The sequence below is a fragment of the Dromiciops gliroides genome, chromosome 5, assembly GCF_019393635.1.
Source record: "Dromiciops gliroides isolate mDroGli1 chromosome 5, mDroGli1.pri, whole genome shotgun sequence".
In the NCBI taxonomy this organism is placed as follows: Eukaryota; Metazoa; Chordata; class Mammalia; order Microbiotheria; family Microbiotheriidae; genus Dromiciops; species Dromiciops gliroides.
In genome coordinates, this window is record NC_057865.1 from 4,546,461 (window position 1) to 4,560,122 (window position 13,662).

At 50.9% G+C, this 13,662-nt stretch overlaps 1 protein-coding gene across 1 annotated transcript; it reads right to left on the bottom strand.

The window, feature by feature from the left end:
- Positions 1-232: 232 nt before the first annotated feature.
- Positions 233-9,144, bottom strand: NDUFA4 (NDUFA4 mitochondrial complex associated). The gene is made up of 4 exons (XM_043968733.1): positions 8,997-9,144; positions 6,491-6,579; positions 5,104-5,164; positions 233-437 (listed from the first exon to the last, which is right to left on the bottom strand). The coding sequence occupies exons 1-4, from the start codon at positions 9,036-9,038 to the stop codon at positions 381-383; spliced, it is 249 nt and encodes an 82-aa protein (XP_043824668.1). The 5' UTR covers positions 9,039-9,144; the 3' UTR covers positions 233-380.
- Between the last annotated feature and the right edge of the window lie 4,518 nt (positions 9,145-13,662).

The window sequence follows — 13,662 nt, forward strand, 5'->3', positions numbered from 1 at the left end:
TGCAGGTCCACAGCACGCGCAAGTGATGCCTGAACCAGATGAAAACATACCTGGGAAACAAGTGACATCATAAAGAAAGCACGAGAATACAGGACGTTCTCAAACGGAGTCAGTGGCCGTGTGCTGTCCGCAGGGATTCTTACGCACCCCACTGAAGGGACCCCGCTCCTACCAGAGCTGGCTACCTCTGCCCCACAGGCATCAGCGCCCAGCCAGACAGCAAAACCACAGCTCGTTTCACATTTTTATTTGCATGTTAAACTCAACATGATTTCATGCAACATGAGGGGAAAATCAAGCATTTCCTAATCTTGTGGAGCACTGTGCGGATGGCTTTTGGAAGACCTTCATTCTCAGCAGCTGGGAAAAACCATTTTCACTTAGAATTCTGGGCCTTCTTTCTTCAGTTTGCTATAATCCACGTTTACTGAGTAGAACTTGGAAAACAAGAAATAAAAACCAGTTTTACAAACCTTGCAAGTCTCTCCAAACCTGGTACAAATTCTATATAACACCAATGCTCCAAGTGTAGTGTGGTCCAGGAACCGCTAGGGGTCCCTGAGACCTCTTCAGGGGGGTACATAAGACATTTTATTTCTAATATGGCAACTATTGGTAGATACAAGCTATATAAACAAGAGCTCTCTGGGGGATCCTTAAAAAATTGTTAAGGGTGTAAAGGGAGCCTGAGGCCAAAGTTTGAGAACTGCTGGTCTCATGTAATAAATAGTGGGAATAAGAATTCAGATGTGTGTGTTATTCTAATGCATAGATATAAGACTGAGATATCAATAAAATGCAACTCCTTAACTTCAGAAAATACATACTCATCAAGCTAACAGACTATTGGCCCAAGTCTTTGGGACCTGTTTTAATGTACTGAGATTTACTTAGCACATCAATTTTATTGTAAATAACACTTTTGAAATACCTGGCCACTGTTTGCTTATTCTAAGTAATTTAAACACACTTCCTAAAATCTTGTTTCCAATGTTCATTTGCTCAGCAAACTTCTCACCCTGCTCCCCATATGTAGTAAAATCAGAACACTGGAGGACAGGTTCAAATCCTGACTTTGACACCAGCTGGGCTTTGGCTTCATCCCACACAGAGAGAGAGAGAGAGAGAGAGAGAGAGAGAGAGAGAGAGAGAGAGAGAGAGAGAGAGAGAGAGAGAGAGAGAGAAAGAGAGAGAGAGAGTGTGTGTGTGTGTGTGTGTGTTTGTGTGAGTGTGTGTAGCCACATCATCCCTTCCCATGTTTTTTTTTAATTTTTTTTTTGTTGTTGGTGAGGCAATTGAGGTTAAGTGACTTGCCTAGGGTCACACAGCTAGTAAGTGTCAGAGGCCAGATTTGAACTCAGGTCCTCCTGAATCCAGGGCCGGTGCTTTATCCACTGCGCCACCTAGCTGCCCCAGATCCCTTCCCATGTTAAAACGCTCCTCTGCTAATCTTAAAAGTTCCCCTGCCAAATATGACCAATGTGACCGGGCTGCCGGAGCCCAAACCCACCAGGCTATTGCTGCACGGCCCAGCACTCCCGCAGCCCCTCCCCTTCGTCGCCTCCTCCATCTATGGATGGCACCTCATAACTCAACCTTCCAGGCTTGTTGCCTTTAGCTCTGGTTTTCTAGACCACAGGGCAGAATCTTAGTCTGACAAACAAAGAGGTCTAAGTAGCACCGCTGGGAACCACTGGTTACACCAAAGGGACATACGATAGCTGCGGGTGACAGAAAGGGGACCCCCTTTTGTTTTGTATACTTCGTGCACACAGTCAAACAGTGACCACAGGCAGGGGTGACAAGTAACTGAATAAATGCTGCGTGACCCTGTCCTTTCCAACTGTACTCAAATGTCACGATCCTTGATCCAATGTGTTGAAGAATGAATTTTCCTAAAGAGCACTTACTTAGGCCAGGTAAAGGCTGCTCAATGACAGAACTCCAGCCGGTAGCAAATGCTATTCCCTGCTTTGTGCACCAGACAAGGAGAATGCATTAAAAGGTGATTTAAACAGTTTTGCTGACCTGTACGATCTGAAATTCCTCAGGAACACTTCTGAGTGCTTCAGGAGACTTCCACTGTCCGAGCTGTGGCTGGAGTCACACTCACAGCCACATTCTCTCTCACTATTTTCACTTATACCAGATGCGTGCTATTAATAAAATGAGATGTGTGTACATATGCCCACTTCCCTAGGGTACAGGCCCGTGACACTGAGGTTGTCTTAGCCCAAAAGCCTCTCGTTTACATTAAGGACTGTGGTGGAATGGCCCGGGGCTGGGGCAAAAATACGTTAAATGAGAGAGCCCAGCTAGGGGGAAGGAAGCCCGTCTGACAAAGTGCCGCCCTCAGACAGACTGGGAATCCTGGTCTCCCTGCTCGGTGACTGATTCCTCAGTCCACCTTGCTGGGGGTGTGAGTCTCCAATAAAACACTGCAGAAGTGCCTTAAGCCACCTCTCCAATTTTTCCCTCTAATCAGATAGGTAATATTAGGATTAAATCACCTGGTTATTTGGAAAAGTGCTTTGGTAGATGGAGCCCTGAACCCTTCCCAAGCTACAGGGCAGCTCTTTGGGACCCTCTCCTATCACCTCTGGCACGTGGTTTACAAAATTCAGCGTAACCACTCACTTTCCCTTCAGCCACCAGAAGCAGCGGTCCTTCCTCTGAGGAAACAACTCCTGAAGTCCAGTGGCTTCTCCCTGTGATTCCTAAAGGTCTCACTTGCTCTGGCAGAACTGGCCTGGACACTATTCATCTTACGGGGAGGCCAAGACACCACCTCTACCCCATGTCACTGACCAGCGCTAAAAAGATCCAAAGAGCTCTTCCTAACATTGCAGGCTTAGCCTCCCGTTACTTTTTATTCAATAACATTTCCCTTTTTCCCATTTTTAAACATTTTTCAAATTGCTGCCATCTGATTTCTAATGGCCTTGTTTTCCCGTTATTTATAATTCATCACAGTTTTCCTATTGCCATTTTCACAGCCCATGAAGTTTTAGGGACCATCTCAAATTCTCTGCTGCAGGAGATGTGATCACCCAAGAGCAAACAAGGTGACAACCTTGGCTTTCTTACTGCTCAGGAACATTGCAGAAGTTGGGTAACCAGCATTTGAAAACTCTCCATAATTTGGTAAATATCTTATTCACAAAAGAAAAAAAAATAAAGTTCAGGTTGTAATGTCTACTGCTAAGCTCTTGAAGCAAGTCTGGCAGGAAAAGGTCACCACAAAAATCTTTCTTTCAGACTACAAGTGAAGGGGGCAGCTAGGTGGTGCAGTGGATAAAGCACCAGCCCTGGATTCAGGACGACCTGAGTTCAAATCCAGCCTCAGACCTCAGACACTTGACTCAAATCTGGCCTCAGACACTTGATGCTTACTAGCTGTGTGACCCTGGGCAAGTCACTTAACCCCCATTGCCCTGCAAAAAACAAAATAAAAAAACAGACTACAAGTGAAAACACCACAAGGAAGATGATCAGAAACCAGCATGAAAATCTGTCTAGGTGGTTTGATAAAAAGGATCCGCTTGGCACAAAGGACCCTGGTGCCAGCAGTGCCAACAGAAGCAGCAGCCACTGGTGTCCTAGGAGATGCATAGTTTACTCAGGTGATCAGCTCAGGTCTGCATACAGAGCGAGCCTTCCCCTTAGTGATGACTGAGCTCACAACCTTAGCAACCGAAGTATCAAGTATCTCCTAATAGAAAGGAGAAGGGACCTGCAGTAAGATTTAGGCCCAACATTATAGTTGATAAAAAGCCAGTATGACTGGGGACTTTGGAATTAGATTACCAACACTAAAATATCATCAGGCCACATTAAATTGCACTCCAAGGGATGATCTAGCAAGATGTGCTTTTAGCAAAGACTAGAAGCCTCAGGCTGGAGCCTCAGGGATTTCATTTTAAGAGCATTGATCTCCATTTTGAAACTCCTACAAAGACAGGAAAAGAACATCACCCCCATCTTCTCAAAGAATCCACAATCAGTTTTACCTACTATATGGGATATTGTAAGAACAGCAGTGCTCACAGCTGCTTTCATTCCCAAGGCCAGGAGCTGACAGTGACTTGTTTTTGGACGCCGCCTCCCGGGCTAATAAACTAGAGATAGATGAATGAGGTCCTTTGAGGTCCCCGGGACAGTGACAGCAGCAGACATGAGAGCAGGGCTTAGCTCTACTGTATATCTGGTCCCTCCCTCCCTGACCTTGGGTCTGTGGAGGGCAGGACTAGCTCAGGTGGGAAGGGCCCTTCAGCTCCTGATCCCTGGCCCAGGCCCCTAATCCCTAGGGCTGGGCTATCTCGGTAAACCCCGACTAATGGCCCCAGGGGACTCTGAGGCCTAGGGAGGGAATTTCCTCTGGAATGTGTCAACGGGGAAATCCAGAACCTCATCTCTATTTCTCACTTGCTTCTACAAGAATTAGCCCAAGGAGGAAATCTTGTTCGGCTCTCCTTTACACGGTTACCAGATAAGACGGAGTTTGTAAAGGGCTTATGTAAATCCTCCCCACTGATTTGGGGTAAGTTTGGATCTTAGAGCAGGCCCAGCAAAGCTGTGACCCTTCTCCTGTAGATACCAGGGACCTGCGGGCAATGTTTGTTTTTAACCTGGTGGCTTGACAAGAAATAACCAAGAGCTTTTCGTAGCATAAAAAAGAATAAAAATTTGGCCATTACAAACTCCCTGTCCTGAGTCCCTTCAGAAGGTATCCTGAGGAGCTTCAAAGAGAAATGACTCTCCTCTGGTTACACACTTTCTCCGCTCTCAGCATCCTCAGCTCGCCACACCTACACCACCTGGAGCCCTAAATGTCCCCACTGGAGCACCAACGATAAAAACTCTGGCCATCAGGTGAAGTATCAGCTTCAACTGTTCTCTTGAGGCCGGAAAGCCCGGAATGTCATGTCTAGAAAAATACTCTCTAGAAAATGCCAGCACGACTTCACAAAACAGCCTGGACGTCCCATGGCATTCCTTCGAACCGAGCTGTGCCTGCCCGCTTTCCAGGGAAGGAGAAAACACTGTGATATTTAACGAAAGGCATTACCTACTTACTGTGTTTCAAGAAACCATTCAACTCACCTTGTACTGATCAGTGGGATTCATTTTGTTCCAAGGCTCTGGGTTATTCTTTCTGTCCCAACTAAGAAAAGTATATTAAAACACAAAAGTGTGAGGTTAGCAAATTATTCCATTAATGTAGTGCCTACCTGGAAGAGACTAGAGTATTGAATAGGATAAGTTTTACAAATAGTTGTATTTTTTTTTAAACAGACTTTATGTTAAAAGGGCTTGCAGGGTTTGTGTGTGTGCGTGAATGCATGCATGCATAAGCTCAAATCCACCCCCCCTTCCTTCCCTCTCCCCTGTCCCCCACTCCCAACCCCCTGGCCTCTCTCCTCAATGAGAAAAGTAGTCCTGGGTAGCATCTTCATTGCTAATGAAGCAAGTGAGGTACAGACAAGTTAATCATATCACAGAGTAGGGGCATGAACAAGAAGCCATGTGCCGGAGCTGCCCCTGGCTGCCTGATGGCCTCCCCTAAAGGGCCTTTATCCCATCCCAAGATGCCTCCTGCCTCCTCGAAGAGTCTCTGCTCTTCAATTTGTCCTTCCCAAGGCTACCAAAAGGGCATTCATGAAGTCCCCACCCAACTCCCTCTAGGACCAAATGAAGACTCTGGTTGGGCACCGACAGCCCCTGAAGACTGGCATTGGCCACCTGCCCTTCAGCCAAGCTGGCCTTGCCGCTGTTGCTCACGCACAACCCTCTATCTCCGGTCTCCAGGCCTTTGCCCTGGCTGTCCTCCCTCCCAACCTCTTCTGACCCGGCTTAAGTTCTATCTCCTGGGTGAGTCCCTTGGACTTCTCCAGCTGCTCATGCCTCCCCTCCCCTGAAATGGCCATCTCTGTGCCCTGTGCAGCTTCTGGTCCCCCACCCCCGGCACCAAGCTCCTGACCTGTGTGTTTGACCCCCAGAGGCGAGGGGGCTCATTCTTGCTCCTGAACTGAGCTTCTGTCTGGTTGTCCCTTCCCTTCCTGAGCCACTGCCCCCCAAATCACCCAAGATGGAGTGAGACAAAAGGAACCTGGGAGAAGGCGGAGCACACTGCCCTTGTCACAAAATACCTATTTCCTTACCACTAGATTCCAGCGAATCCACTCAATAAGCTCTGCAGGCCCTACAACACACCTAGGCCTGGACACAAAGACCCCAGCCCCTGGCCCATGGGCAGAGGAGCAATCACACACCAGTGAGTCAAGACAGACACTGAAGGGCAGAGGGAGGAGAGGGCCCCAGGGATGCACAAAGCGGGGCAGAGGCCTCAGGGAGGGCACCCCGGGCCCCCGCGACGCTGGGTGTGAGGAATCGCCAGCCAGGAGGGCTAAGAGCTGGCTGACCTGACTTGAATTCATGTCGGGAAAGGCGCGGTCAGCTTACAGGAGAAAGGAAGCTCCGAAGCACCTACCTGACGTCGGGATTGAAGAGTGCCAGGCGCATGACATACAGAGTCGCCCCGGTGCCCCCAGCTCCGATGAATATGAACAGGGGGATCAACTGGAGGCGACCCAAAAAGAAAGGAAAGGATGAGGAGGAGGGCCCCAAACAGAGCACGGGGTCCCAGCCCCAAGGTCCCTGTCCCCCCGCCCCGGGGGAGAGCAGGGGAGCCTCAGAGACAGCACTGGCCGGGCTGGTCAGAGGTGCAGGGGAGGGGCAGATACTGACGGCCTGTATGCCCTCGGCCCAGTCCCCTAGCCTCCAGGGCCTTGCGTCCCTTCCCTGTAAAGGGGGCAGCCCTTTCTCTAGGCCATGGAGCCCCCTCCTCGTGGGGGGGGGGTGACCGGGCCAGAGCTGGGAGGCCAGGAGGACAAGAAGGTAGGCAGGGGGTGGCCCAAGAGAGGGCTGGAACGGCAGGAAGGCCCTGCCTGGGGTCTGGCCCCAGCCTGGAGGCCGCAGGAACAAGGCAGGGACCCAGGGAGAAGGGAGCAAGCAGCCTCAGCCACCCACTGGAGGGCAGAGGGGAGGGAGGCGGACCCCCCTCCAGGGGACCGTCTCATCCCAAGGAAAGGAAGTCGGGAGGGGGGACAGGTTGTTCTCAAATACAGACTGGAAATTAGGCTGACCTTTCATTTTAGGGAAGGGAAAGTGAGGAACCCCAATCTTAGAGGGGGAAACCAAGGCATCCCCATCTTAGAGGGGGAAACCAAGACACCCCTGTCTTAGAGGAGAGAAACTGATGCACCCCAATTTTAGAGGTGAAACCAAGGCACCCCAATATTAGAAAGGGAACCGAGGCAACCTAATCTTTGAGGGGGAAACCGAGGTACCCCAATATTAGATGGGGAAATTGAGATGCCCCATCACAAAGGGGAAACAGAGGTACCCCAATCTTGGAGGGAGAACTGAAGCACCCCCATCTTAGAGGGGGAAAGCGAGATACCCTAATCTTAGAGGGGAGAAACTGAGGTACCCCCATCTTAGAGGGGAGAAACTGAGGCACCCCAATCTTCGAGGGGGAAACCTGAGGTACCCCAATCTCAGAGGGGAAAGCTGAGGTACCCTAATCTTATAGGGGGAAACTGAGGCCTCCTGATCATAGAGGGGGAAAACAAGGTACCCTAATCTTACAGGGGGAAAGCAAGGTACCCCAATCTTAGAGGGGGAAACCGAGGTATCCCAATCTTAGAGAGGGAACCAAGACACCCCAAAATTAGAGGGGAAAATTGAGGTACCCTAATCTTAGAGGGCGAAAGTGAGGCACCCCAATCTTAGAGGGGAAAACTGAGGTACCCTAATCTTAGAGGAGGAAACTGAGGCACCCCGATCTTAGAGGGGAAAACTGAGGTACCCTAATCTTAGAGGAGGAAACTGAGGCACCCTGATCTTAGAGGGGAAAACTGAGGTACCCTAATCTTAGAGGGGGAAACCAAGGTACCCCAATCTTAGAGGAGAAAACTGAGGTACCCTAATCTTAGAAGGAGAAAACAGGATACCCTAATCTTACAGGGGGAAAGCGAGGCATCTCAATATTAGAAAGGGAACCGAGGCAACCCAATCTTAGAGGGGGAAGCGAGGTACCCTAGTCTTAGAGGGGAGAAAGTGAGTTACCCCAATATTAGAGGGGGACACAGGCACCCCAATCTTAGAGGGGGGACTAAGATACCCCAAAATTAGAGGGAAAAACTGAGGTACCCTAATCTTAGAGGAGGAAACCAAGGTACCCCAATCTCAGAGGGGAAAGCTGAGGTACCCTAATCTTAGAGGGGAGAAACTGAGGCACCCCAATCTTAAAGTAGGAAACCAAGGTACCCCAATCTTAGAGGGGGAATGCGAGATACCCTAATCTTAGAGGGGAAAACTGAAGTACCCTAACCTTAGAGGAGGAAACTGAGGTACCCTAATCTTAGAAGGAGAAAACGGGATAGCCTAATCTTACAGGGGGAAAGTGAGGCATCTCAATGTTAGAAAGGGAACCGAGGCAACCCAATCTTAGAGGGGGAGACCAAGACACCCCATCTTAGAGGGGGAAACAGAGACACCCCAATCTTGGAGGGGGGACCTAGGCACCCCAATCTTAGAGGGGAACTGAGGCATCCCAATTTGAGAGGGGGGAAACTGAGGCGCGTAAATCTTAAAGGGGGAACAAATGCACCCCAATCTTAGAGGGGGACCTAGGCACCCCAATATTAGAGGGGGGCCGAGGCACCCCAATCTTAGAGGGGGGGCCGAGGTGCCCCAATCTTAGAGGGGGGAACCGAGGCGCCCCGGTCTTACAGAAGGAGAAACCGAGGCCCGCGGGAGGGGATCGCGGGGTCCCGGCCCCCCCACTAGGAGGCTCCGAGGCCCAGAAGTCCAGATCACAGACAAGGAAACTGAGGCCAAGGGCGGGGCTGCGGCCCTGAGGTCGGGCGCGCGCCGCCCCTCCCTCCTGCCCTCCCCCCAGGTGAGAAGCCGCCCCTCCCCCAGGCGCTCACGCTCGGGTGCTTCTTGGCCTGGTTGAGGATCATTCGAAGCATGGCGGCGGCTGCGGGACTCGGAGGCTGAGGTCGCTGCTGCGCTCGCGTCTCGGAGCCCAATGTCACTGCGGAGGAGAAGGGGGAGGAGCAGGAGGCTGGGCGGCGCTGCGGGACGCACGCACGCCCGCCCGCCCGCCCGCGGCGCCCAAGGACCCCGGCGGGCAGGTCCCCTGCCGGGGCCGCCCGCTCCACTGCCTGGTCGCCGGGTCCCGCCTCGGTGGCACCGCCCCCATCCGCGCCTCCCTCACCGCCCCATGCCAGCCTGGGCGCACCCAGCCTGTGCGCCCACCTTCCTCACAGCCTCAGGGGTGAGGACGAGACCCAAATAGGCGCGAGTCGGGCACCCCAAGGAAGAAAGGAGGGAGGAGCGCAAGGCTGGGGCGCGTGCGCACTGTTGGGGGATGGGGGGCGAGCGCGCGTCTAGGGAGCAGCACGTGCCTGACGCACGCGCAGGCGGGGGCCGAGGCCAAGGTCTTCCCCCAAGGGAGATCTAGGCCGCAGCTGCTCGGGCCCCTGGGGGGTCTGGGCCTCTTGGCTGTCCTAGGGAGGGCCCCGGCCGGGCTGAAGCACTCGCTGGGCCGAGGCGGAAATGAGCCTCCCCCACCGTCCTGCCCCCCCCCATGTTTATCACTCAGATGTGCCCCCACCCTAGTTATGCGGCGCTGTCCCCGACAGCCTTGTACCTTTGTATCTGCGTGCAAACGTCTGCCCGTGACCTCATCCCCCCGTGCCCTGCGCCCCTGCGCCCCTGCCCCCTGCCCCCCACCCCGTGCATCCATCCATGCACGCATCCCGGACCCCCAGGCATCTCTCCCTGCATCCCTGCCCCCATGCATCTCTCCATCCATCCCCCCAATCCAGCCATGCCTGTCGTGTTCTGTGTCCCCTGCATATGCCCCTGCAGACATCTCTGACCCCGTGGAATGGGGAGGGGGAGGCGATTCCCCGGGGGTCTCTACAAGGCTTGTGGGTCGGACATCTCCTAGTTTGTCTAAATAAGCACATCCACCCTCGGGTAATAATCAGGAGTGTTTATCTGGGAGAGAGGTGCCATGATCACGCCCATTCTACAGAGCAGGAGCTGAGGCTGAGAAGGCTAAGTGACTTGCCCAAGCTCACACAACTCGTGAGTGTCTGAACCTCGGGAAGTCTTCCTGGCAGCAGGTCCAGCGTCGTGCGCACTGCCCCGCTCGGCTGCCTGGCCCCATAGGTTTAGAGCACAAATCATTATTCTCCATCTCATCCAGGGTCCTCGCCTGGGGAGAATAAAGAGCTTGCTGACCCAGGGGCTGGCAGGGTCTCGTTCACCCAGGCCCCTTGCTGCCTGGGCCTGTGCTGACCCCCAAAAAGGTGACCCGGAGCAGCAGTGACAGCAGTGGGTGGCAGTTCTCCTCCCATGGCCCCTCAGTGGTTCTCAAACCCCTTCACGTGTGTTAATATGAATGTATGGATCACCTGGATTTGATAGATTTTAGGAGACCCTGGATTAATGGGAGCTAAATGCCATTTGCTCAGACTTCAAACTGAAGCCACAGTCCCTATTCACTTTCCCCAAGAGAATAAACAAACTTAAACGCCCCTTTGAAATTCCCATTCACTATCTTTTTTCCCCAAGAAAGTAAATAGATCTTATTGTTCTCCTAATCAACTATAGAGCCTTCCTGGGTCTCCATAAAGCCCTTCCTGTTTCCACATAATCTAACCCTAGCATCTGCTTTAAGTTGAGCTATTCACTGATTTGTATTGTTTAACAGATTTCCATTTATAGTATTTGCTTTGGATTGATTTGTATCATGCTGATGAAGTTAACCTGTAACCCCAGAGCAAAGAAACCCTAAGTACCCTTTGAAAGAGGGAGTCTTAGAGCCCTTTTGGGTCTCCATCATGATCATGTTATATTTCTCCTTGGGACAAAATAAATTGGCATTATGGTTTTTCTGTCTCTGATCTGGTTTTTCCTGTAGGAGAGACATTAAGTTCTCTGATCTGTTTTATTCATAGGAGGACAGGTATGGAAACAAATTGAAGGAGATGTTATAAAATTGATTTTTCTGATCTGTTTATTATTATTTTTGTAGGAGACAGTCAAATAAAACATATTTAATTTTTGACACTTGCATTATTTCATCATCACCATGGGAAGGAGGCAGGGCAGAGATAATGGTCCCGATTGATAGATGGTAGAAGGTTTGGGGCAGGACCAGTGAAGCTCCCTAGGATGAAACACCCTCTCCCAGTGCAATGTAAACATCTCTGCAGCCTCCATTCTCAGAGGGGCCCTGGGGCTTGCTCAGCTCGTCCAGGTGGTGTCTCGGTTTTAGGAAAGAATGTGGCCCTCATCTTCCTGCCTACCAGGCCAACTGTCTGTACTCTGCCACAGCATCTTCTGGGAACAGGGGCACAACCATCAAGAGTAACAGTCCCTGCCCTCAAGGAGTTTCTTTGGGAAAACTGCCTTTGTATACAGCAGTTTCCTTGGCTGAGTATAAGTGATCCCCACTTTCAGAAGGCAAAGTCTCCTCCACCCTTTCATCTCTTGGAATCCTTTGCATCTGCCAACAGGCATCATCTCCTGACCTCCACCCCTCCCCCTTGAAATTCCTTCCTGTTGTCTTGTTAAATGTTGTATTTCCTTATCTGCTGACGGCCCTAGTCCAAGGCCTAGGATCAGACATTTCTCTGCTGACGGCCCTAGTCCAAGGCCTAGGATCAGACATTTCTCTTAGAGGGGTCCCAAAGGATCCCACTACAATGTTTAGGAAAAAGCAGCAATTCCACATTAATACTGACTTTTGGGGCAGCTAGGTGGCACAGTGGATAGTGCACTGGCCCTGGAGTCGGGAGGACCTGAGTTCTAATCCGGCTTCAGACACTTGACGCTTACTAGCTGTGCGACCCTGGGCAAGTCACTTAGCCCCCATTGCCTCACAAAACAAAACAAAACAAAACAAAAATACTGACTTCTGATGGAAAAGCCATAGCTTTCCTTAGAGGCGTCTAATTTGATCAGTGAGCCGTGGAATACACTTAGATCAGCTAAAGACCATATCTGATATCTTTGACGATGTTTACATTTAGTCACATTTTTCTTCACTTTTTTGGATAAGAAGTAGCTTTTCAATCCGAAAAAGACTCCGATCTTATCCTTTATCTAAAAAACGTTTCCCTACCGGAGTGGTCATTGAGTAAACCTCCACTTTATCACACAAGAATGGAGAAAGGCTACGGATCCCCAGCCATGTCCTCGCCCCGCCCTGAGGTTGAGCCGCTGCCCGCACCCAGGGCTCTGAGAGCTCAGTCTTCCGCTTCCTCGGACTTCTTCCTCCCTCTCCCAGTCCCCTCCGCTGGCTTCTGGCCCCAGGTCCCCTTTATCTGGCATCTTCAGGAAGGAAGGGGCAGTCTTGCTTGCTCTGCATCTAGACTTTGCCCCATGCCGAGCATAAGCTAAATGTTTCAATGCTTTTTTCATTTGTCCATTTCCTTCAGCTAAAAAAGGTGCGGGAAAGAAGGGGATCCCGGACTGTAGGTCATCAAGGTTGACTTTATTTCCTGGAAAGATTATTTTTTAAAAAAATAAATGTTTTTATTGAAAGTGTTGGGTTCCAAATTCTATCCCTCTTCTCCTCCCTGAGGCAGTGAGCAATCAGAAGTTACACCTGTCTGGCAAGATCCTCAAGTGGGTCACACAAGGGATGGCTGGGGAAGGGCCGGAGGCTTCGCCACCTCAGAAACAGGTCAGGGTAGAATATGCTCGTGGCCTGTCCTTGCCGGTTATTGAGGCGGTCAACTCAAGGAATGCTGTGGATCTCCTTGGCCGAGATTTGAGCCAAAGATTGGGAAAGCCTCTCGTGCCATTTTCTTTGGAATCATGGGAAGGTGTGGGCTCTGCCACTGTACAGCAGGATAGTTTGGGTGCTACTTCAGTGGGTAGTGGGCTTCAAAGTCATCTCCAGCCAGTGCCACAGAGAGCTGGCATGGCCCTGTCCTGCCGGGGACCTTACCCCAGAAGGAGGGTGTCCCTCACATTGTTGGATGACAGTGTCAGGATCCCAAAAGATTCTGAAAGGCAAGAACAACAGGCTGAATGCAAGGAGAAGTTTAAGAGAGAAATGGGAAGTGTAGAGCAAGGCCTCCCAGGGATATATGCTGGGGAAGGAGTAATTGGAAAAACCACTATGAGAGGTGCTGGGGCAGGATTCGAACTACCAGCCCATATGCTTACTTTTCCCTCTCCATGAATAGTTTAGTAACATGGGGTATGTATGTGTTCAGGGGGTGTAAGTGTGTGTTGAGGCTCTCAGGAAAATAGGAGAATAAAAAGGGCAGGCTTTGGTAGAAGATCTCCCTCAGAGGGCATTTTCACTGTAACGGAGTTGACTGAGACATCGATGATAAGATCCTTTTGTGTTTAACGTTTGTTGATTGAGTCCAGGTATCTCACCTGGATGCTGGCACTATTTCACACCTTATAAACCATCGGGTCTACAGTAGGAGCTTCAGAGACTCTTCCTGAACAGAATGTGGTCAGACAGGTGACTCTGTTCACCAACAGGGACGACACCATCAAGGGAGGCGTAAAGTGAAGAACAGCTGCTGACCTGCCGTGTTCAGTGGTGTCCTGGAA